Below are 26231 nucleotides of genomic sequence, written 5' to 3' on the forward strand. Positions count from 1 at the left end.
TTAAAAGTTACATTTTACTAAAAAGAAAAAAAAAGTGTATGGCTGCTCACGATAAAAAACAATAAAACCTCATGAGTGGGTATAGGACAAAATGAATCCTATTCCTTCGCCGCTCATGAAAAATGAGCGGCAAAACCTTTACAAAAATTGAAAAAAAAAAAAAACAAAATTAAAGCGACTCCAAACTAAATGAAAATTAAAAGAATTTTTATTAGAGGTCTCGTAGATGTGGCGACCACTTACTCACCAATCCACCTCAAACAACACCAATTATTGAACAATTTTCAATTTTAACGATATTTCAAAAAAATTGCCTATGTGGTGCCATGCTTATTTGGTGCAGTGGACCCAGACTTAACCTTTTTAACCGCTTTCAAGTATCAAAAACTTTGGCTGCATTATACTTACTGGCCCCTGCCGGTCCCACAAGCCTTTCCGACATCTTCAGTATAAATAGGACTCCATACCATAAACGGATTCTTCTCAAATGCAGTAGCACACTACTTTGTATATAACACCGAATCAAAACAAAAGCACCAAAACACACACACGCAAACATATATATATATATATATATATATATAGATATATGTCAACTTCACCTTCTTCATCAGAAGTTGGAGGCAGAGATGGTGGTCGCGGCGGAGACGGTGGCGGTGAATTTGAAGGACCATCAATCTCGCGCAGTCGCAGACGATTTGGAAACCGAGTCTGGCCGGCCCCTTTTCTTGAAGCTCTGGCTGCCCAAGTCTCCATTGATGCCTCTCGCTCCACTGGGCGCCTTTCTGCTGCTCCGGCTCTCTGCAGCCTCTTTCAGGTGCTCTCTGCTTGCTGTATTTATAACGCTGGTGGTATAATACTAATTCATCTTAATATTCCAATGTGTGTTTTATGTACCTTGGCGTTAGATAATGCTTGGGAATAAAAAGGTGCATGGGAATGAAACTCAAGGACACCCTTTTAGATAATATACCCACCACAATCCTAATGTAACCAATCAGTTTCGGACTGTTATATAGCAGGAAGCAACAGCATTGCAGAATTGTTCTTCAACAAATAGAAGACTATGCAGTTTTAACACCTCGAAACAACCTCTAATATCTTACATGAACATCTTCTGCTGTGCGGATATGTAGTTTAGAACAAATAGGATGATCAGTTTTGGAGTTGAGACTTGAGAATGCTATGCAGGAGTATAAAACTTTCTACTTTGCGTCTTTGCCCTAGCCAAATGTTGCAAGAGTTTTTTAGTTATAGGATGACCTTCGTACTTCTACAGTTGGTAGTGTACATATGTCGAGAGGAAAAAATAAAGGGTCTTTTTTAGTTAATAAGCTCCTTTCCATTTCGTTGCATCATCCCTTTTGATCTTTAGAAATACCCATTCTTTTTTGAATGAACTTTCCAAGCCTTTCGCCCCTCTTTCTCTCTCCCTCCTAGAGATGTTGATGGAGACAGTTGGGACTTTTTTTTTTGGTTTTTTTTTTACGTACCCACCAAATTGACAGTTGTGTAGTGAATTGAGATTCTTATTAACGGAAGCTCTCAATAAAAACGGAGTATTCAGGCTTTCTCAGACGTGTCTCTGGTGCTACTAGGATTTTTGTATTTGCTTAGTTTGACCAAGGACAACTTTTTTGTTTTTGGTTAAACTTCCCCTGAATTTACTCTAAAAAAAAAATTCCCCTGAAATTCTGATGGTAATATGTTATTCTGTACTAAATCAATTGCAGATCTATTGTAGGTGCACTTTATTTTCTTCAGAGTTTCTCGCATGCTGATTATAATTATTCCTCATGTAGATTTCAAGGCAGCAAATATAATTAATATATATATATATATATATATATATATATATATATATATATATATATATAAACCTATCAAGCTTCTTTTGGACTTTAAGACATAGATGATTGCATAATCAATTGTCTTCGGGCTGTTTTGCCAAGTTTGTCGGATAACACTTTTTCGTTTTCTTATTGTAAGTTTGTAATGCTCGATTGTGGAAAGGATTGCACAGCCCATATGTTACGCAGTAATCAAGATTTAGACTGATAACCTATTTTAATGTGAAAATGGACTTTTACTTTTAGGAAACATTAGGGCGCATTGGGTGCAATATATCTATATGCAAGTGGGATTTTAATAGTGTTTCTTTCTGGGAGACACAAGTGTACATTTTTAATTCCTCTAATAAACGGTATACCAGATCTTGAGATGTGGTGGATTTTGTGATTCAATTCCTTTTATCAGAACTGAGATTTGTGATTTGTGACCTAGACAAAGAAAAAAAAAAGAAAATATGAGATTTGAGTGTTTATGCATGTACAACAAATTCGTTTAACCGTCTCTAGTTTGCTTGTGGTATGACTCAATAATTACTTCAATAAGCCAAAGAACGAATCAGGTGTATTTGGATGATAATTTGGTGTCAAAGAATTATTGGCTTGCATTATAAATATATTTTTAATATATTTTTTCATTTCACAAAAATTATATAATAAAAAAGTTATAATAATTAATTCAAATAATTTTCTATCCACACATTAGTGGCAAAACTGGTCATCGCAATTGATTGAGTGGACTGCATGCGGCGATGAAAATTGGTTCTTTGGCATATATGTGTCCTCTTATATTGCCTTCGGAAAAAAGTGTCCTCTTATATTACTTCACACTTACTATCACAAGTGGCTTACGATGCATGCATTTAGATCAAAACGTTTGATCCTAGGTAATTTATTAGGCTGTAATCAAGTCTTGTGCTACTGTATCAATTTGCAAGTGTTACCATCAAGGTGCTAGCTGGGTCAATAGACTGAGAGTCTCTCTCATTTGCTTGAGACGTAGTTGTTGTTGCATTAGGAGAGTCAAAGAAACACTAGCGAGTCGCTGAGCAAGTGAAGAAGATTCGTTGCCTTCAATGAGACAGGCCTTGGGTAACCTTTTCTTGGAAATGAAAGAGAGTGAGTACAGAAAGAGGTCATGCACAGTATAAAAAGCAGGCATGCATGTAATCCGATGTTTATATGAGCTTTTTGGACCACATAGATGGATATCACCCATCTTTGTCTTATATGGGTCCTAGATAATCCTGCTACACGTCTATATATTTGCTTGTACTTTCCTGCGAATAGATCATAGATGTCTATCTACGTACAGTATTTTAATATTGGTTGCATCAATTGAAGAAAAAATAGAATCTTGTATGGTTTGGGAAAAAAAAAATTGAAGAAAAAATAGAAAGAGAAACTATGCTTTGAATTGCAATTTTTTAGAATATTTTTTAACATATTTTCTTTATTCTCATTTATTTCACATATATTAAAATCTTAAAAAAAGTATTGCACTTGTAATTTTTTTTTTTTTATAAAAACTGTGAAATAACATGATTCAGACAACCACTTTTATTGTCCAATCTTAATTTTGAGTTTCTCATTTTCTGAAAAAAAGAGAGAGTTACTCTTGATATTTTTCCTTTCTTTTTTCTTGTCCAAAAAAAAAAAAAAGAAGTTCCAGTAGTCTTCACCACTTGAAAATATCGCACAAACTATTGGATTGCTCTTCTAGAAATGGGATTGGAATATGATCGCGGACGTGAGAATATGACGAAGCATTAGAATAAGTACAATATCGGGATTTTGTTTGCATTTGGTTCTGCGATTGTACTTATTGTACCTTATCTTCTCACCTGGTTTGTAAACTTTAACAGACGAAGTCAGTTTCTCACTCTTTTATTTCTTGACAGTAGGATGTAATATGATGAGCTAGTCTTCTACGGAGAGAGAGAGAGAGACCTGTACAAGAAGTCCACATAGCCGTATAGGCTATTGTATAGTAGTACATGACAGGTCGAATTTATTTATCAGGCAACCCTGGCTAGTCTTAGTCTTGCCTTAGCATAAACCCTACGCCCTACTTTGCCTACTAGACTTCCTGATCCCACTAATCTCTCTCTCTCTCTTTCTCATCATCTCTCCTCTCTTACACACACAACACACACTTACACACTGCCCTTTGCACTTTTTCCCTGAGCTTTCTGTGCCTCTAATCTCTCCTGCCGGGCTGCTTCTGCTGCTGCTGCTGCTGCTGCTATTACTTGCAATAGCATGCCTAGACAAGCATGACTCCGTGACTCCAGCTTCAAGGAAAAAATAAAAAACAAAAAAAGTCCCATAATAAATACTACTCCCAGACTGCATGTGTGGCTGATGGTCTCTCAACTTCATTATCAGTGTGGGATTTGCCCACCCAATATTTTGATTTGAAACTAAAAGCAAGCATTCCTAAAAAGAAAAAAAAAAAAAACTAAAAGCAAGCATGATTTTATCGTTCCCACCCTATTGCTTTTCTTGGTCAATACACTAGCATCAATTGAATATTTGGGCTTCTAGGCTTCTCAAATGAGGGTTTATTTAAATGCTTGTCATGTTTTCATGTGGCCAAAAAAGACATAAAACAAACGAAAAATTTGCCAATTGCTTGTTAGACGCTATGTTTTCAGAACCGGACCGGATATCGACTCGGTCGAGGTCAGGGATCAGGGGTCAGGGGTCAATGGGTTCGACCGGAGGTCGATAGGGGTCGAACCGGATGACGTCATAAATAAAAATTATTTAAAAATTAAATTATTGTATATAAAATATTCAATAATATATTGATATTAATAAAGGTATATTCATATATATTTGATGTTTCAAATATATTTAACAAGAAAATACAAAGAAATTAGAACAATCAAGTAACAATTTATATTATTTAATAAATATTAACAAGTTTAGAATTAAAATTATGGATTTAATTGAAAAATAACATCAAATTTTAGGACAATATTTATAAAGTATGAAATATTTGAGGTATATTAATAAGTTTTCACAATTTAGGGGGTCAAAACATAATATTAAAAAAATTTGAACTTTTTTTACAAAAGCTCCTGTTGGACCGGTTTTTCCGATTTTGTACCGGTTTTGTACCGGTCAAACCCGGTCAAATCCGGTTTTTGACCGGAGTTGACCGGATCTTGAATCTCTCGGTTCTGATGACCAACTCGGACCGGACACTTGACCGGTTTCCGGTTCAATCGGTCGGACCGGCTGGTCCGGTCCGAGTTTGAAAACACAGGTTAGACGGTGGTATTGAGTAAGTGCCCTTCTTTACTTTTATTTCTGTGCCTTTTTCTTCTTCTTTTCCCTTTTCTAATGGGACCCAATGTTGACCCAAATCTATATAGTTACATGGATCAAATAATTTGTGTAAGGGAATTAGGCAACACCCGACAAGACTTTCACCATTGCTGGATACGAGAATGATGAATAATGAGTTCAGTTTTAACTGTATATATCTCGTCGCGTTACATTTAAAAAAATATATATATCTCCTCACATTTATATTTTTTGAGAACTTGCACACTTTTCTTACTTAATTACATGAAATGTTCATGTGAAAGTTTTTAAAGACTTTTGAAAGGGCGCGTGAATAAAATCTCCTTTTTTTTATTTAGTGGAAACTACTGAAAGAAATCTTTAAATAATTAACAAGGTTCAGTGTTACAAAGTAACTTATTTCTATTTTGACTTTCCCCTTAACATCTCAACTTATAAAAGGATTGGATAGAATTGCTTGCGAAAAATTATTTACTTGTATTATAAACTTATTTTTCAACATGCTCTTTTATCTTACGAATAACTTGTTTATCTTACATATCATATCACAAAAAACACTATAGTAATTATTTTAAATAATCTTCTATCCAAACACATCCACAATTCGTGTAATTTCAGGGCTAGCTTTCACAATTAGATTACTGGTTAAATTAGGTCATATTTGTCAATTAATCTTGAAATTAGGTGGGGTGACAAAAAATATCATTTTAGAAGTTGATGAGTGACTTATTACTTGGTTAAAAGGTGAACCATGCAAATGGTGTTCATTTAGATACTTTTTTTAAAAACAAAATTTTCAAATTACCTTTATATCTCACATATTTCATATCACAAATTATGTTATATTCTAAAAAATTTTTCCAAACAATCTCTGTCCAAATATGACGCATGACTTTATTTATGCTGGAAATGAGGCATACTCTGTGTCTGTGTACATAATCAAAATCATAATTATTTGTAAAAGTTAGTTTCATTTAAGGCGGTTTTAAACTTGGAAAATTTGCCAATTTGGTCTCTACAGTTTTATACTAATATCAATTTTGTCCTTTATAATTTTCTTTAATCAATTCAATTCTCGAACTATTTTTTCAGTTCCACTCTAGGATTTCTACATTGGAATAATATTTCCACCATATTTTACATCTTTTACACTGCCATTCGGGGATACATTTTTCATGTTAGAAAAATATGCTAATTTTCTCCCCTTTGACTAAACGTTTACATCTCCAAACTAAAAGCAAGGCTGACGCCACCACCTTATCTACAACAATCATGAACCACGTTAAAGACCACCACACCGACATCCAAAACCAAAACCTTAACGAACAAATCCCAGCCACCTCAATCCCAAAAATTCACCGCAAACCACCCCTAATTCCTCTTATTCTCCCTGATCTTTTTGTTTATTCTCCTTTTCTACAGTCCCTAACTTTGGCATTGAGATTGCCACTTTGCTGCCTCCACTAGCACTGAAAGAATTGTCTTGGGTTAGAACCAACCTTTGCATTGTCTTGGGTTAGAATCAACCTTTATAACAGAAAATAAAATAAGAAAAAAGAGTAGAACCTACCTGAAATTCAATGCCTTTTAAATTAAGTGTAGAAGAAAGAAAAGTGGGAGCGGGGTGGAACATGCCATTTCGACATAAATATGCCTCTGAACTCCGATTAGGGTCATCGAGAAGGGCTGAGATCATAGAATCCAAGACGTTTTGCACACAAGCTCCTTGCACATAGTGGGTTCAGGTTGATTAATTAGTTCGCAATGAAATAAGGGTAGTTGTCCTCCTCCCGCATACCACGTCCATTGGTTGTAAAGAATATGAGTAATTGTAATAGGAGAGAAAGTCCATACAAGACAAATACTAGAAAGAAACTGAAGAGGATTTTTGGGGGAGGGGGGGGGGGATGAGAAGAGAACAAGATACTGTACTAGCATAGTAGTAAGAGGGGAGCGAGGGGACCTGAATGGAATTGTTAGTACCGACATAGTACTGATCGATAGTCTTCAACCAATTGATGTTGTTATAAGTGTGAAGAATTAAGTGGAAGTTGGTTTTGTGAAGGACCATGGTAGTGTTGTAGACCATGTACTAGGCCTGAGTCGTTGGAAGCAGGCAGATGATGATGATGACCGTAGTGAAGAATTAAGTGGATGTTGATGTTCATCTTCATCTTCATCATTAATTAATTTAACTAGTATTAGTTCTCTACTAATTCAAGCTTTAGGCATTATTGCTGGGACGGATTGCTTTAGGGTTTTGGGAGATTGGTGATGGTGGGGAGTATGGTTGTGATTGTTTTTGCTGTACCTTATGATCTTTTTGTGTTGGATAGGTAGGAATGTGACCTGTGTTACAAATTTATCGTTGAATGATTCTGGAAAAGATGTATGCTTTGGTGGAATTGTTGTAGAAGTCCTACATTGGAACTGAAAAAATAGTTGACAACTGAATTGGTTAGAAAAAATTATAACGGATGAAATTGATTTTTAGTGTAAAAGTTTAGGGATCAAATTGGTGAATTTCCCTTTAAACTTTGAAATTCAATTTTGTTAAAGAATTTGATGAAAATAGAAATTTATAGATGAGTAGCTTTTGATAGGTAGTTAATATTATGCATAGATACTAACGTAATTTAAAACGTGTAACAAAATAAACAGAGAAAAAAGATGTATTTGTTTTTTAAATTTAAAGTTGGACCGGTTTATCTTTTCATGTAAGGTAAAATAGGTAGTCCAAAAAATGGTAGAGAGGTAAATAGCATCAGCCTTCTCAGGCTTATTGTAGATTCATCAAATAGGCACAAGTGTACTAGCGGCGGAAGGAATTGGGGGTTGGCGATCTGAGCTACCCCACAACTTTTGAGAATCCTTTGTAATTCGTGAAAAATTTTAAAAATTTGCAATTGAAATTTGTTTTTTTTTTTTTTTTAAATCAAAATGGCAACACCTTATTAATATGCTAATCCGGATACAAAGGTGGGCAATTGCCCTTTGAATCTGCTTGTACTAATCTAAGTAGACAAACTGGGAAGTCATACTTCCATTCAGCAGTCTCTTTCTAGTTTGCAGCAAATTTTGCTATTCTATGATTGACAGAGTTGTTCATCCTTCTAGCAAAGGATAATTTTTTTTTATCAAAATTGTAATTCAGTTTCTTAATGTCTGAAGCTATTGTAGTGATTACTACATCATCTTCCTCTCTATTTATCCTATCAACTACTTGCTTGCAATCTGTCTCAAACTCCACTCTTCTTCATCCCCGTTGTTTTACTACTAACATGGTAGCTCTTAGGGCCATTGCTTCCTCCAACTTTGGATTTGAATAGCTTGTGTTTGGCACTGCCCAAGCTCCCAAACATCTTTCCTTGCCAGTTCCTTGCAATCATTCCCCAAGCTCCCAATAATAGGTGTTGATTTCACAGGATTTAGAATGTGGCAATCATTTAAGTTTAATTACTCGCTTTATTATCTAAACAATTAGAATTTAAAGAAGTAAAACTAAGAAAGTTAGCTAGGCAGTAAAACCGACAATAGAAAATGTTATTTTACACAATACAACCAGCCATAGTATATAAGCAATAAATATAAACCAACCATTAGGTGGTAAAACCAAAACCATATTGGTGGTTTTCTCCTACTTACCTCCAGGACCAACCTTTTCCACATTTTTATTTGCCTTGTGATTCCCTTTATCCTTACACTCCTGTTTTCTTGATTTTCTTCTTGTTTCCCCTGCCTCAAGTATTGCCTCATTCTCCTTCGCTTTTATCATCTTCCTTACATCCTTTTCCTCATTATCCTTACTCTTTTCTCCATCAATCCACATAAGATCTTTTAACTCCTTTACTATTTCCTCCACAAATCTTACATCCTGTTGCTCCTTCTGCTCTCTTCCCCGCCTATTCCCCTCTTCAGCTACTATATCATTTCTTCTTGTGTTACCTTTTTCACTTTTCCACATCCTCTTCTCTCCTCACATCTTTAGGTTACCCCAACCCCTCTCTCTTCGACCACACTCTTCTCCCGCATGCTTATCAAAGTATCATCTGAAGTCTTCCCTTTCTCAGCATTTTGTCCTGATTTCTCCCTTCTAGAATTCTTCTTATAGATTAGCAGCAACTTGTGGTTATCTTTATTTTCATCACTTGTTTCCCTTTCCTAAGGTTCCTCTCTCCCTACATTCCTATTCCCATTCCCATTCCCATTCCTATTCTTCTTGTTAGGGCTTCTAGGATAACTAGCTCTCAGCCAATTTCCATACTGTGACTCCCACTCCATATTGATTCCCTTTTTGCTACAGTTTCGTTCACTATAACAGAAATCATACCACAACATAAACAAAAATCTAGGCATTTTTCATATTTAAATTCAATCCATCTCATTATACCATTACTTTTTACCATAGTCCCTCTAGGTAAAGGAATAGAGAGAGCTATTTTAGCAAGAATTTTCGGAATTTTCGGATGTTTACCTTTTTTCCCTCCTTCCTGTGGAATGATCACCTCCTTTGCTCCTGCAAATATGCGGCCTATTTTCATGTCTGCTTCCTTCGTAACCTAGTGCAGTGGTATATTCCAGATCTGAACCCAAATTAGTTTTTTACTCATAGCTTTTTCATCCTCTTCCAATCCAGTTCTCCACTTCAGCAAAATTAGTGGTTGACCATCATATATCCAAGGCCTCTTGTTCATTACCAGCTCCATATCCTTTTCTTGATAAAAAATGAATTGGAACAATTTACTTCCTATCTCCATTACTTTTAGATTCTTAACCTAAGATCACATACTGTTTACAATGCTCTTAACTCCTCCAATATTATCTTGCTTTTCATCCCAAACTTTGCCAATCAAGCTCAGTTTGCATTCCAGTACTCCTTTAGCTACTTCCTTATCTTCCAAACAGACTCTTTCTCTTTCCTTCTCTAATAGTTTGAATCTTCTCAATACTTCTTCGATATTGTCCATAGTTCCTTCCCATAGACCTCATTCTGTGACTTCTTGTTTGCTTCCAGTCTAGCATAGATCCAGAACCAGTCCAAGCCCTCTGATACTTCCCAACTTGTTTCCAGTTCCAGCTGAGACAAACTCAAAGAAAAAGGAACAAAATGAAAGCTAGATTAGAACAAGGAGAAATCGATATAAAGGACTAGATGTGACTAACTCACTTCTTATCTAGTTAGAACTGATAGGGAGAAATAGTTATGGCTACTTCAACTAGAAATTCTACTACTAATCCAGAAGTAATGGATGATCTTTGCAGTTTTCTTCTTTAGTAGAAAGTTGTTGAAAATGGAGCTTGAAAATTGGTTTGAGTTTTGAAATTTTCGAGAAGGTACGGACATCCACTAAAGGGGGATTTTCTCTCTCTAGAACAGAGAGAATTTTGCTCTCGGAGTGAGAGACTGGTTGTACTCATTATGCTACTCCGTTTGAAATTTGTCTTTCACCCCCTGGAATTTCTCGGAGAATTTTCTTGGTGCTCTCCGCCTAGCTTTTGCATTACACAAAATATATTGATCATCTAACTTTTTGGACTGTTGCTTATTAAGTTGGTCTGTAAAATTTAACATCTTTTTAGTATCGTTTGAAGTCCATACTTTCCTCTTAAAGTCCTGTTCAGACTCTCAAGAAAAACCTTTCCATAAACATGTAGCTATGATGAACTTTTATAACTACTTGTTATGTTATTTGTGTAGATTAAACTTTTGAAGGCAGTTATTGTCCAAATTAGCTTAGTCCTAGAACACAATGAAGTCATATTCTCATCTTTTTTTCCTCAGGATGGTAAGAAAGATAAGATAGGGAAATGATTAATTGTATTAATATAGTATAAAACGTTTTTTCATTCACTAAGTACATATTTTCCTCATTTGTTTTTTATGCTGGATTATTATTCTTGCCTGTTAAATTCGTTTAGTGATGGGCAAGGGGATATTGATCGACATCTAATTTAAAATTTTGCTTTCACTTGTAAGTAGACATCAAAACTCAATAATTAAGCAATAGAAACAAATATAATAAACATGTCATTCATAATTCCGAAATGACATAACATAATCATGTCTAGAAGCGGCAATTTGGATTGAAATCCATTTATCCATCCATATAATCCATAATTAAATGGATAATGGATTATCCATTTATAGTATTGGTTTTAAATGGTTGATCAAAGTAAAACCATTAAATTAAATGGATTTATATGGATTATCCACTAAAACCATATATATCCATTTACTTAAAAACCAAATAAAAGAGAGGGAAAGGAAATGACTAAAAAAGGACCCTTCCTAAAATTGCAATTGGGGTGTGAAAATTTTGCTTACATGAACTAGTAACTAGAACAAGAAAAATATAGTTATTCATTTAAATGCATTTTTGAATAAGGTGAGTTACTAGTTTATTTTAATTCTTCACTTAGTGAAATCTAATTCATTTGCTAAGAAAGTGGGTCAACATCAGACCATGAGAGGATTTTGAATTAGGAGGGGTAAATTTGATCATTTTCTTTTTGGTAACAAACACATTAATAAGTTTACAAATCGGTTAATTAATCCGCTTGAATCATATATCTATGAACTTTTACTTGTTCTAAGATCTCTCTTATTTTTTAAAGTACAACAGAAAACTGGTATCTGTTCTTGGACTTAATTAATTGAGAGGGAAATGCCGAATTTGAGATAAATTTAAATGCAGTCAAGGCTAAAAGTAGAAGATAATATGGGCCATAATTAAATTCCATGGATGCCGAATTTGTAGATACCCTACGTACGGTCTATGCAGGACTTCTATTGTTTGGGCTAGTTTGCAATATATGGCTACTCTGTAATATGTAATATATATATACATATATAATAATAAAAATAAAAATAAAAATAATAATAATAATAATTTCAGATAGTTTTTTAGTGAAATGAAGGTTCATTTTGCTTGAATTTACATCCGTGGTATTTTGTGGCTTGAATTTACAAGAAATGGTAATACAAAAAAAAAGTAACAAAAATATTTAAATGGATTATAAATGGATAATTGGTTTTTATTTAATCCATTTAAATCCATCCATTTAGATCCATTTATTAAATGAATCTAAATGGATTGAATAAATTTTATCCACCATCCATTAAGTCAAAACCAATTATGAACCATTTATCCATATTGCCACCTCTAATCATGTCCTATATTATAACTCAGTGCCTTTACCCAAAATCCAAGCTTAGCCACTGATCAAATCCTATAAGATTTTTGTACTTTTGCCGTCCATATTACTCGTTATTTATGCTCATTTTTCAGCATTAGTTTTCTCAATCCTATGTAAATTTTTATCTCGTGATACATCCATTTCCTCAAAATTGGTGTTCTAAATGTAGTCCAAACAATAAGGATGGCAAATTTTCCAGTGTGGAGCCTATAATTTTATTTTGAAGAAAATTCTATAGTTATGCTCTTCTACGTTTGTAAATTTCTATTCAAGGACTAAAAATATCTTCACAACCAGACACTTTGGCTTTAGCGCTTGTCTAAGGGAGTAATCTTTTAACTAAAATTTTCCATTTGGATGTTGACAAAGGTTAAATTTTTGGCGTGGGGATGGGAAGGGGGAGTGGTGAAGGGCAAGATTGGATGGGATGCGTGCCACACGTACCTAACTTCCTAGAAGTTAGGGTCAAATTACACATATTTTGTCATGTTCGATTCTGTCGAGTGAGAGGAAGTGCTAAATACACATTCCTTCATTCTAAATCTGCACATTGGACAAATTCCAATATTAATAATGTAAATCATCAATATTAGTAGTATAAGTCATCATTGTATCAAATCAGTAGATTTAAGATGAAGGGGTGTGACTATAGAACCACCCTTGAGAAAATTTCTACCATGTATAGTCTCTTTTATCAAGCAAATAGCTAGACTTGTGGTAATAATTGTAATAGAGTATAACAAAATAGTAGAAATATTAAAGAAAGGTGAAAGATCTTAAATTTGAACGGTGATTATATGTAAATTATAAATAAGGTACTTGTAGGTGACTGTCCAATTGTTTCGGCATACATGATGTAACCACTCTCCAGAATCATGGAACCTTCTCAATAATGTGTTAGCTTTTGTGGTGTTATTTATAGAAGTCGAAGAAATGAAAGTTTGAGTCAGTGATAGGGGTGAAAAAAGATGCAATTAAATGTTAACATTGTCTATTTTGAATTCTATATTTGGTATGAACTTTATGAACGTTAGTGAAACCAAAATGTAGCACTATTTGCCTAAAACTTTGAATAGAGTGCTTTTATCTGTATTTGTAAGCTCTATTGTACTTCTAAATGTGCTAATTTCAAATCTCCATGTGTATTAGATGTCATATGCTCTAAATGATTTTGAAGAGGTCCACTGAGACATTTATATGGAAATCTTCCTTCTTGTTACATGATTGAAATTTTTTCACTTCATTCGGCTAATATCCTTCTCTCTTCTTACACAGCTTTTCTGTCTTCTACTTGTGTAGGTTTCATTTTTGTTAGCTTTTCTTCAGAATTTCATTTCTTGAATCTATGGTCTTAAACCCGAAAAACAAAACTACCATAGACTAAGGTAAGCAGTGTTGTGTTCATGAATAGGGGTTATTTGTCCTCCATTAGGTTAAGAGTAAGAGAGAGTGCTTAATATATAGATTAAGAGTCTAAACTTTGTTGATTTAATCTTTTGGATCAAGATTGAATTCGTAACTTTGTATTGGGCATCATGGGGTAAATTTCTATACACTGTATAATCAAATGTATCATTGTAGGATGTATGCTAAGAGCAAATTTCTAACGCGATCTAATCAAACTTATCATTGTGAGATGTAAACTAATAGTGACTGATGTATTATTTGAAAATCCCACATTAAAAAGTTAGTAGATTATCAAACGCCATATATATTATATTTTATACTAATTGAATTAAATTTAAAAAGTTGGAACAAATTCCAAAATTCCAGATGAATGTTTTATATTTAATGGTTATATTTGTTATTAGCAATTAAAGTCGAGCAGTTTTAGTTAGTTGCTCATAGCCCATTGAATTTCCTTTTTATATAGAGGTAAATTTTCATAAGGACGTTATTTATTTTAAAGCCACAAAAAAATGTAGATTTAGTCTTCAATGATTAGTTCCTATACAGTTTTAGTCCTTAAATATTTGACAAAAATAAATCTAATCCCTAAAATTTAATACTTTTGCACTTTTAGTCCCTAAAATTTGATAAGAACAAATTTCATCCCCAATTTGTCCAATTTAGAGAAAATTTAGGATATTTGAAAAATTTTTCCCAATTACCAACAAAATTTAGTCACATGTCCAACATATTGAATGTAAGAATAAAAAAAAATAAAATAGTGGTTAACTTTAAACAAGATTAAGAATTAATAACTCAGGTGTAAACTAATGAACCACTAAAAAAAATTGGTTAAACTACAAAATTGAAGGCTCGAACACGTAATTCATTGATCTAGAACTCATTTTCATTCTCTATCTCCATTACCCCTAAACAGAAAAATCCTAACTCAACTTTTGCATGTAGTTTAACAATTTTTTTCTTGTTTCCTAGTTAATTAGTTACTCAAGTACCATAATGCCAATTGTTCTTATTGTTCAAAATTAACTGCTGTTTTGCTTCTTTTTTAAACAATTTAATTTAACGAACATGTGACTGCACTTAATTGATTCCGCCAATAATTTGGAAAATTCATTAATTGTCCTATATCTGCTTCACATTGGAAACATTGGGGCCTGATTTGTTTTTATCATAATTTAGAGACTAAAATCGCACTAGGTGCCAAACATTAGGGACCAAATCGAAACTTTGGGGACTAAAATTGCACGTGCCAATATTGTGGATTAAAACCACATTTATCTCTTAAAGAAATGTTAGTTCATCAATGGGTGTCTGAATACTTTATCAATGACGTATTAGACATTTGATTAACTCCCTTTTCATGCTTCTTCTTTACTAATAAAATTTAAAATTCTCTGAAATCGTTGCTGGAAGAATTTTTTCTTTTATTTTGCTGAAGGACAATTCTAGTTTGGTATTGTAAATCTTGGAGGAAATTGCTATACACCTAGTAGCAACATAGTGAGGGTATAATTTTCTTTAGGAAAGTGAAATCACGTACAAAGCCTAGATTTATATATTTGGTTCCTTTATAGATTTTTCTAGTAATCACATCTCTTCTTAGTTGATATGAAAAATGCGGAAATTATAGACCTCAAAACACGTGGTGGGATACATTTCACGCTCTAAAAAGTTGAAAATATAGTCTTGATGTGTATTTTCCTTCATTGACTACCAAGAATTACAAAAGAAGTAAAGCCCTCCAGCAATCTACTATGTTAAAGTACAACACTTATAAGTGTGTAACGGTTTGATAAGAAGGTTTTTAATCAAGTTATTATTAAAATTATGGCTACATCTTTTTTTTAAAATGTAAGTGGAAGATTCTGAACCCGGGACTCTCACTTACATTCATTTTTCCCGTATCATCCAATTCATCCCTTCCCAAATTATGATTATATCTTTAATATGAACTGTAAAAATATATTTGATTATTGCCTTAAATTATTGCTATGCTGGAAGCCAAACAAATTCGATGAATACGACAATAGATGGAAACAGTAAACAAAAAGTTTATGTATGAGCCCAACTAAAGAAAGCTAATTGAAAAGAATGGTCAGAAAAATGAAAGTATCTGAATTCTTCAACAAGAACAATACTCATATTCCTTAGTTTGTACAAAGTTTGTAACTCTAGCATAAGTTAAATAATTGTATTGCATATTGTGAAATTGACGAAACATTTTGACTTTAGGTCCTTTCTTTTAGCACCATTTAGGCTTTGCAACCAATTATCCTGAAAAATGGCAAGGAGTCACTATCTGTAGCCCCGTCCTTGCTTAGGCAGATTCCTTGAAGAATAATTTTGCATTTGAATACGTTAACAATTCATTTGGGTGAAAGTAAAATTGGTTTAAGCATGAAATAATTCAACTGCAAATTCCAGAAATTATGTGTTAAGCTTTTCTTATTACAAATGGCAAGTACAGCCGTCAGAATTGTCTCATAAATTTACATATACTATTTTATTTGGGATAATTTCGGAAACCTCAGGAGAGGTTTCTGACAGTTTCACTTACCTCTCTTCAGGCTTGAATAATTATATTAATCCTTTTCATGTAGTAAAATGACTATAATATTTTTCACTTATAGATAATTCTTAAAAAAATCTACAAGTATAATTAGTTTTTCATTCTAAAGCAACGCTTGCCGTATAGAAAAAATTATTTTCTCTCTCTTGCATCTCATAATCCACTTTTTGTTCCACAGCAGCCATTTCATTTGATATATCTCGAATCCTCATAATTATAGAAACAGATCCTCTCTCTTTTTTTGTTGTTTTCCATTTTTTTATAAGTATTGTTGAATTAAAATTTCCAAATGACAATTTGTGGGAGCAGATTGGTTGTCAAACTAAATAAAGATGAAAAGGATGGCGGTGATATAGAGTATAGACAAGAAAATAAAAAGTGATGGCTAAAATGGAACATGGATTGAGGAAGGTTACGTTATTATGTCGATTGTGCCAAAAAGATTTTTAGGATATAAAAATTGCAATCGAATTTTCCTAGAGATATGGGATGAGTTTTCTAGTATTGCTTTTGATTGCTCTGTGTTGGTATTCTTGGTGGGTTAGATTATTTTAGCATAAAAAAGGTTGCAGTCATTTGGATAGTGACATTGATCAATTGAAATAATGAATTTAGGGAAAAAAATTTGAGGCCAAGGATTAGGTTGGAGGCAAACTTTAATTGTTGTAGTTAATTTGCACAGGAAGTTTTGGGAAGGGAAGTAAGCTGTCAAAATTTTGGGAATGTAGAGATTAAATTGAAGTGGCTTGTTTAGTTCGTTAGACTAATGGTTATGCCGCTTGCAATAGTTGTAGTGTGGAAGAAATTGATGAGTGAGTTTTTCCCCCTTCTAACAAAGAAGTATTTTAGAATTTTTGAGGACAAATTTAGCACATTGGATTTATATTGTTATTAAAATGTTAATAATAGAGGAGGTATGTGTAATTTTTTAAACTGAAAAGGAGCTACTTGCAATAGTAATAAACCTGAAGGGAGATTTATGAAATTATACCATTGTATGTTTGATCGAATGTTTGCCAACAGTTGCTGCAGATGAATGAATCAGTTTACTACTGTCCTCTATAGTTCAGAATTGATGACTAATAAAAAAGATATAATCCGTAAGCTGGGAAACCAAACTATCATGCCTTTATGCTATTTTTAAATGGCTTAATTCCACTTTTTACTCTCAATCTATAAATGCACTTCCACTTCAGTTTTTAAACTTCAAGTTTGGGCACTTTATCCCTAAAGTAGGAAATTCATCCTAATTTAGTCCTTAAATTTTAAATTAAGGCACTTAACCTCCTAAAGTATGAAATTCGTCTCACAACCAAAACAAATGGAATAGTTGGTAAGTGGTGCTCAAAATTTAAGGACTAAAATGTGTTGGGTTTAAGGGGTCAAATGTAGAAAATTGAAGTTCAAGAATTAAAGGGATAGATTTCATACGTTGGGGGTTAAAGTATTCAAAATCAACATTGAACAATTTAAGTGGGATCAGGTAAATAGTTTAAGGGTTCAAAGTGGAATTGACCCTTTTTAGATCGTTACCATATTGGAAATACGATTAGTTCTAAGTTTTAGAGATAAGAGATATGGGAAAAGTTGTAGTGGGATCATTTGGATCGCTATTAAAATAAAAGAGTAAAAGATCGGCCATCGGCTGCTTTGTTCGAAGACTGAATTAGATTGACCTTTCAGTTGATAATCGGACGACAATTTTATTGATTATATTTGTCTTATTATATCCATGTGGGTCTATTTTATATTTTTAGTGATTAAAATATTGGACCAAATGATTGGAGTCTGAAAATATTGGGAAAACGATGAATTTGTTTGTACATTTTATTCCTCGTACCTTTTTTTCATATTTGAAATGAAGGATTTAGTTTTTGGATTTTACAAACAATACATTTTGATCCCCACTACAAATTTTGGATGTTTCTTGGTCCTCCGGGCCTGTGGGGGATAAATCCTACGACAAACATTCTAGGGGCTAAAAATGAAAGTCTTTAAGCCTTCCTCTTCAACTAATAAAGGGCGCAAGCCTTTTATTAGCCCCAACGATGTATTTTCTTTTAATAGGGGCTAAACCTATTGTATTTTCTTTGTAGCCCCAACGATGTTGGTCACCTAATGTGTCTGCAGTTCTTAACAAATAGACGGGAAGGAGTATAGGACAATTGATGATATACCTGCATCCGAATGGGAAAGGTGTTTGGCCACTAGGAAGGATAGTGGGATGAGCATTTGGGATTTTAGCCAAATACTTTGCTTTTAATATCAGGACCGGAAAGAAAAAGAACGTGAAGCAAATATCCCAGAAATGTCTAGAGATCAAAGTAGATTAATCGTAATGTACTCATGCACAGTATAACAAAATTTTAGGACTATTAATGAGTTGGGTCAGTCAAAGCCCAGCTCAAAAAAAGCCTGCTCAACCAATTGTTTAATTGGAGCGGATAGAGATTGGGGCTAAATATTAAATTTGAATTGAATGTTTGCCGAGCTTTGGTTTTGCTAGGCTTACACACCCAATTAAAGCCTAGCCTGTGTATAAGTATAATTATATGTATGATTTATAATTATACATATTATAACATAAAATATTAGTAATATATATAAAATTATAATAATTATAATTATTAAATGTATATTAAATACAATTATGAGCTTGGCCTAAATCCGATTTCAGGCCGAAACTCATAAAATTATAAGTCAAGTTTGAGCCATCTAATCTAGACACGAGTTCGAAATTCCAAAAGCTCTATTTAATTTGTGAACTGAGTTTAGACTTGCAAAAGTCTGGCTAAGAGAACCGATTGATAGCCCTAAAAAATTTTAAATGATGATCTTCTGGTGGTGGAATCAAGACTAACAATCAGTGGCTACAGTGTAAATCTAAAATGGTGTCATTACTAATATACAAGAGAAAGATCAAATTCTTTACTATGAGTTTCTTTTTTGTTGTAAAATCTTTAAATTTATTATTTTATTTAAAGAGTAATTAGTTTTGTGTTTTAACAGAACTAAGAAAATAGTTGTTTAGAGAGGTAATATGAGGGGATTAAGATTTCGCATAGTACAGTGGGCAATGGTAAGGGAAACAAGTATTCTTCAAAACTGAAAGGTGTTAATTTGCTAAGTTTCATGCATGTTCAAAATCTTGCAAAGTCGAGGGGCTCAACACAGCTTGCTTCGCCCGGACTCCATGTTCTTCATACATGCTTGGTTTTAGCCACCGTTGACAAGATTAATTTTTGTCTTCTATTGATAGGACTTCGTTGGTCCAATCAAATTTAGCTGCAGAATGAATTCTAAACCAGTTAAAAGTGGACAAGGATTTATTTCATTTGTCTCGGTTAAATTCTTGTAACGTCAAAATAGACCAAGAAATCAAGCAAAGCCAATAAAATCTCGTGTTGGGTTGTCAGTAAGTTTAACAGATTGTAACCAACGTTTGGTTTATCTTCTTGTTCTCTTTTTCTTTACTTTATGTAAAACCGCTTAATAATTTCCATTCAAAAACATGTTAACTTTTTGTTTTAGTTTCATTTTGAGATCTTAATCTTGAATGGAATATGCAAATCAAAATGTACAAGTTGCTATACTTTATTTGCTTGCTGTTGCTTCTTTCGACATTTTCAAACATAGTGTATTAGTAACCTAACAAAAAATTCCTGAATAGAAGTTAAGTAGAACGTGTTGGTCAACTTAGTAAAGCCTGGCTTGGCTATTTGAGCAGCTGCTAAAATATACTTCTAAAATGTAAAATGTTGCTTTCAGTGAAATTTTCAGAAATATTATCTCTATTGCTCGTTCCTAATTGGAATGTTAATGCAATTACGAGTTGACCAGATTACATGTTCGGGTTAATTTTGAACTTGGTACTAAGATTTTTTTAGCATGCGATAGTCTCATGGGTGATAATCGAATGTTTAGTGGTCGCGGAAACATATATTAGTGATTTCTTAAAACTGCCCAAATACATAATATTGTGGTATTTTAGTACTTATCTATTGTCAGAATAAGAATTAAAATGGGAGAACAACATCTAAAGGGCACTACTAAAGCGAGTTAACATCATAGTGAATTTTTCATTTTCTTAATGACCTTAACATCTAAACATGTAATCCATCTTCTCAAGTATAGTTTGGTCAAGCCAAATATAGCAGATTGAAACTTGCGCAGTCATGCTCAAAAAGGTATAGCCATCTTAATTGCTCTTTTTATACTTTTTTATCCTAATTATTGAGAACATAAGAACACATGTAAATAGAGGATTAACTGCAAGCCAAAAAAATTTGGAACAGTATAACTTTTTGTTTTAGGAAGTGATCTACCTCTATCCAAGCATATATTAATCTCCTTTTATGGCATGAGAGACATAGTTATCCCACCGTTTACATGATCAGGAAATTAAACAATATTTTTGCCATTGATACCCATCCATAAGCCGCCTGGTAATCCGCAGCTCAAACTTGTGTCGCGCCCTTTCCTTCTAGACAGATTGAGAGGAAAAATGTCCGAAATTCAGATTGTGGCTGCGCTGACTTTTCGGTCATTGAATCAACGCAGGTATGTTCCACATGGCGGGCTGTATCGCGCTCTGACCTCCTATGGCAGAACCTAACAAGGCGTATTTGGAACCGTGAGCAGCTGCTTCTCACCCACAACACTTGGGCAGAAGAATTTATTTATTGGCATCGTACTGCTAATAACTTCCGCTTGCACGGATATGCTTACGCAACCCTGCAATTGCTCCCAGCAGATTACAACAATAACAATGAGGGTATCTCCTGTACCCGTCTTGCGCTGTCTGACCACTACCTAGCAGCAGGTTTATCCAATGGTTCTGTGTGCCTTTTCCATGTTCCCAATAGGCTTCATGTCTCAACATTCCATCCTCATCACCGTGATCGCCTAGGACGCTTCTCCAGCTCTGTGTCAGGAATCATCCTATCTGATACTCAGGTCGTGTTTGCCTCACTCGATGGTGACATTCATGTTGCAATGATTAACTATCCCAACCCCCCACGCCGAGCTCATCCAGGGGAAGTTGTCAATGACGGTGCTTTGGTGGACTTCACAGGAAGTAATCGGTGGTGGGTTGGCCTTTATGCAGGTGCCTGAATTCTATCATTAGTATATAAAGATATAATAATAGTGCAGCAACATTTCAATGTACTTGTAATTATTTTTTCTAATTCATGTAATAAGTAATCATGGTATATATGAACCTTCTTTCTTGTTCTGCAGGTGTTCCTGGGCGTGCTTTTCACGTGTGGAATAGCGAGACTGAAGAGCTAGTTTTTGTTGGCGGTTCGCTGACTGATCCAGAAGCTGTAATGGGGTGGCATTTACTTACTGATCAATTGACAGAATTTGTGGGCCGAATCAGAGTCACAAGCCATGAAGCTGCAGTGGGATGCACAAGCCTTAGAGTCGTGGTTTTTGATTTAAGAAACCCGGATATCATATTGGGAGAGGAAGTGTTTCAGAGGGAAATTGTAGTAGGTTGTGTCGATGCTAGTGGTCAATCATTCATGGTAGTGGATAACCGTGGTTCGGCAAGCGTTCGGTTAGTTGGCACATTGGAGGAAGTGTGTAGATTCACCATGAGGGGAGCCTCGCAGAGGGATGTTTTGGGGTGCATGAATGGTGGATATGCAATGCTATGCACCGCAGGTGTTATTAGGGTATGGAACATAGAGAATGGAGAATATTTGTACAGTCTTAGAGAAAGAATAGGCGACGCGAATGCCCTAGTTGCTGATGAAAGGCATGTGGCTGCTTGTTCCAGGGATACCACAATTCACCTATGGGATTTTGGAGCTCAATAAGATAGGGCATGGAATGTGAACTTTCTTGGCCGTTCTTCTGACTACAGATATCTGGAACCTTTAAAAGTTCATTGATTGGGAATTCGTAGGCCATTTTTAAGCGTCTAACAACGGGTTGACATTGTATTCCTGTATAGTGGTCGTGTAGTTTGACGCAGACACCGGACTTCCTAGCAGATTATGTATGCAAATTTTATTCGACAGCCAGAATTTTGCTCCCGTACTTTTTTTTTTCAGACTTTTGAAATTAGTTAATTAAACCTAATTCCATATTTAATCCCAAAAATCAGCAACTCTTGAGGCAAACCTGGGGACTTAACTACTCAACCCTCCAACCCCGAAGAAATGATGTGATGTGTGCACGGATCCTGGCCCACCAATGACCCAGTTCAAGTACCATTGGGCCCAGTCACATGTGAACGGGTTAAGCAATTCAAGGAACGTTCAAGACCAACATGGAGTTCACTAAGATATTGAGGGCTTGGAGAGAGACAATCGAGTCATTTACACCATGATCCAAGTCCACGAAGAGTCAAGCGGGCCACCAAGAGAATAAGGCCTTAGGCTCCATCAATTAGTTAGCAATTAGTTAATGATTAAGTAAGAGCATGGGCCGGCCCATCTTGTTCCAAAAACATGGGCCGACTTTTTCTTTTTCCTAGCCTTTAGGGTTTTAGTCACTTTAGCCTGTAAATAGGCTTGCTTTGTAAGGTTTAAGGGTAGCCGTTTTATGATAATAAACTTGTTCTTGTTTCTCTTAGATGGAGAGTACAATTCCGTTACTTGCATTGGCAAGGGTTCTTGAGCAATCTCGTGATCGTCCTTGATTGTTCTACCGACCTATCCACTTGAGTATCCACCTCGACTGGAGTCGTCGTTCTACCACCTTCAATCAAATCGTGTTGTCCGTTTGATTTTAGGTTCCGCAATCCAAGCGTTGGACAACCTCGCTATATCCTTGGGCAGACGTGCTACGTGTCTCGAAATGTGTTGATCGAGGAACGTATCAGTTGGCTTCAGAGCTTTGGTGGAGGTATCTTCCGTTATATCCGTAGTTTTGTCCTAGTTATCAATTTTCCGCTGCCTTTGTGTCAAAAAAAAAAAAAAATTTTCGTGCATCATATTTGTTGCTTCCTTATCGTGAAAAAAATTCTGTTCGTTAGCATTGTTGCTTTGTTGTGCCGTTTCGTTCTTTTGTTGTCAAGAAATTCTGGTCGTTGTTCTTGTTGTTGAGTCCGTGTTCAAATCTGCCCGTTGTTAGTCAAAAGAGAGAAAAAAAAAACACAAACAAAATCTGTTCGCATCACTTGTCAAAAAAAAAAAAAAAAGGAAAGGAAACCTGTCCATATAGCTCTTGTCAAAGTTTTCAACTCAATCTGGCCGCAACTTGCTTGTTGTGTTGCGTCGTTAGTTGCTTGCAATTTGGCAGCACCGGTGTCCTTTTGTTGCGTCAAAACTGTTGGGCTATTGTATCTTCTAGTTGTTCAGGCATAATTTGTCCGTGTGTGTGTTTAGCTTGTTATCCCAAAATTCAGTTCGTCATTGTGTCTCCGCGGGTCACGAATCTGTCCGCGGCCTAGCTCCTCATTGGCGTCAATTTCTGTCCCCGTTGTGTGCTGAAATTTCTGGTCGTGTCTGGGTGTCTTGTGTCCGTAGTCACTGCCCAAAGTAGTTGTACCGTGATCAGCAGAAAAAAAAAAAAAAAAAAGACTTTGCGGCAGCTAGGGTTCCTTTCCCTCCTTGTCGCATCTTGTGTTTGTAGCAATCTGTCTAGATTTCTCCTTCGTTAATTGCTGATTCGTATGTGTCCAGATAGTGGGTCCATTCTGGTTGGTTGTTGTGTTGTTGGGGCCGTGTAAACAACCCAGCAAAAGTCACACCAAAAAAAAAAAAAAAAAGGAGAGAAAGTCGCATACTTGGTTGTTGGCCTTGAAGTCATTGCTGGAATTTGGTTGTTGGGGTGGCTGCCGAACCTATTTGCTCTAGTTTCTTGAACTTTTGTGTTGTTTCTTGCAAACCTTGAATAGCAACATATATTTGGGTGATTTTTTTTTTTAGCTTCTTGAAAATCTTGGCCTACCAAAGACTGGTTTGGAAGTTCTTGAAACCAGAATTGTGCTGAATTCTTTTCTTGGGACTAGAATTGAGTCGTGCAAAATCTGATTGAGCCAAAAAAAAAAAAAAAGAGAGGAAGACAGAATAGAAACAAAAGGAACGAAAAAGAAAGAAAGAGGAAAAAAAAAAAGGAAGGAAAGCAAGGATATTGGCTTTAGTCTCCTACTTGGAAAACCCAAGTCCCACCGTGACCCAACTACTCCTAATTCTGGTAGGATTAATAGGAACCAAGAAACTTATTCGGCCATCCCAAACCATTCCCCCAAAGGCTCTTAACAGACCCCACAGCCCACTTAATATACCACCCAAGCTTCCCTCCAACCGACCTCCACTGCCATATAATCACCAATTCAGTCCTCCATTCGGCCAAACACCAAACCATTCCCCCAAAAGCTCTTAACAGACCCCACAGCCCACTTAATATACCACCCAAGCTTCCCTCCAACCGACCTCCACTGCCATATAATCACCAATTCAGTCTTCCATTCGGCCAAACACCAACTCATTTCCCAAGCCTTGACCGACCTTCACCACCCACAATTCAATAACCCATTCAGTCTTTCAGATTCTGTTTCACATTCGGCCGCACCCACCGCCCATAAATCAACAATTCAGTTTCCCAAATTCTGACTCACATTCGGCGAGCACACCAAAATCATTTCCCAATGGCTTGACCGACAACCACTGCCCATATATTCACCAAAACAGCACCAACAATACCCCAAAACCCTGACCAAAAGGGCGCGAAAACAGCAACCCATCAAATTCCAGAAATTGGCTCGGGTAGAGTTCCTTCTAGGAATTCCAAAAATTTCAGCTTTTGAGTTTTGTGTCTTATCTAGTGTCGATCATCTTGGGCTGCTCACGTACATTATTTAGGTCATAAAATAGCATCTTAAGTGTGTCCAAAGTATCTTTGCTCGTTGGTTACTCTTGTGCGAAGCTTGGTGGACAATTCTTGGACCTTGTGCGGCATTGCTCAAGTTACTCAATCCGGCAATGTAAGCGTAATGGTAAGACCATTAGAGTGTCATCAGCTTGAGTGATACACGAGAGTAGAGTGTACATGCGTGAGCTTGTGTGTGGGAGGAAAAATTCCTTTGCTCTACTAACCATTTTGCAGGTCACATAGTCATGCCCACTGGAGTTGCATCTTGCTCATACAATCAAGAATTCATGGAGACCGAATCTTTCAAGAGGAGAGGTCCCAAGCGAAGTACTCCCAAGTACTCTAGTTCCATGCAATCCAGTTCACAATGTGGGTATCATTCACTCCGGGAGGAGATGCAACACCACCGTGCTTTGTGTGTATACGAAAGGTATAAACAAGATTGTGATGAGTATGAGAAGGAGCAAAGCAGCTTGCGTAGAGCATCTAAATCAAGGTCAACTTCAAGCAAACAAGGTTCATCTAAGAAGCGTCTTGACAATCAAGACGAGGAGCTCGAGAATTTTCGAATTGAGTCAAAGCTTCGTGAAGCAAAGGATGAATTCCGAAGTCAAACTAAAGCATGGGTTGATTCTATGATGGAAAGACTTAGCCAAGTATGGGATTCCCACTTTGAGCAACTTAATCATGTGTCGACCGGTGGTAACAAAGGAATTATTCATCCTAGTCCCTCGTCGATTGAAGAGCCCTCTATGAATGAGATGCAGCTAAGCCATGAACATAATCCGAACTCAAGTGCAATGAATGGACAATGGTCCGAGACAAATGGAGTGGGAAAAGGCAAGAATAGTTTGGCCTTATTGATGAGTAAAGAGGAGGAGTTGGCCATGTTCGCAAAAGTTGAAAGTGTGGACGTTTTGTTTGCTAACAAGCTAACATGTGTTTTGTTTAGTACCTCTTCTTTTGTGCAGATTAAACAAAGTCAAGTAGAGTTGGTCATGGCATGTTCCATTCCCACGTCACTTGGACACTTTGCGAGTTTCCATGGAGTTTGTCTTCTAGGA

General features: G+C 35.5%; 1 protein-coding gene across 1 annotated transcript; it reads left to right on the forward strand.

The window, feature by feature from the left end:
• Nucleotides 1-589: 589 nt before the first annotated feature.
• LOC113687936 (transcriptional regulator STERILE APETALA) lies at nucleotides 590-22163 on the forward strand. Its single transcript, XM_027205479.2, has 3 exons — nucleotides 590-817; nucleotides 20899-21445; nucleotides 21580-22163. The coding sequence occupies exons 1-3, from the start codon at nucleotides 590-592 to the stop codon at nucleotides 22161-22163; spliced, it is 1359 nt and encodes a 452-aa protein (XP_027061280.2).
• The last annotated feature ends 4068 nt before the right edge of the window (nucleotides 22164-26231 follow it).

This window comes from Coffea arabica, chromosome 5c (assembly GCF_036785885.1).
Source record: "Coffea arabica cultivar ET-39 chromosome 5c, Coffea Arabica ET-39 HiFi, whole genome shotgun sequence".
Classification (NCBI taxonomy): Eukaryota; Viridiplantae; Streptophyta; class Magnoliopsida; order Gentianales; family Rubiaceae; genus Coffea; species Coffea arabica.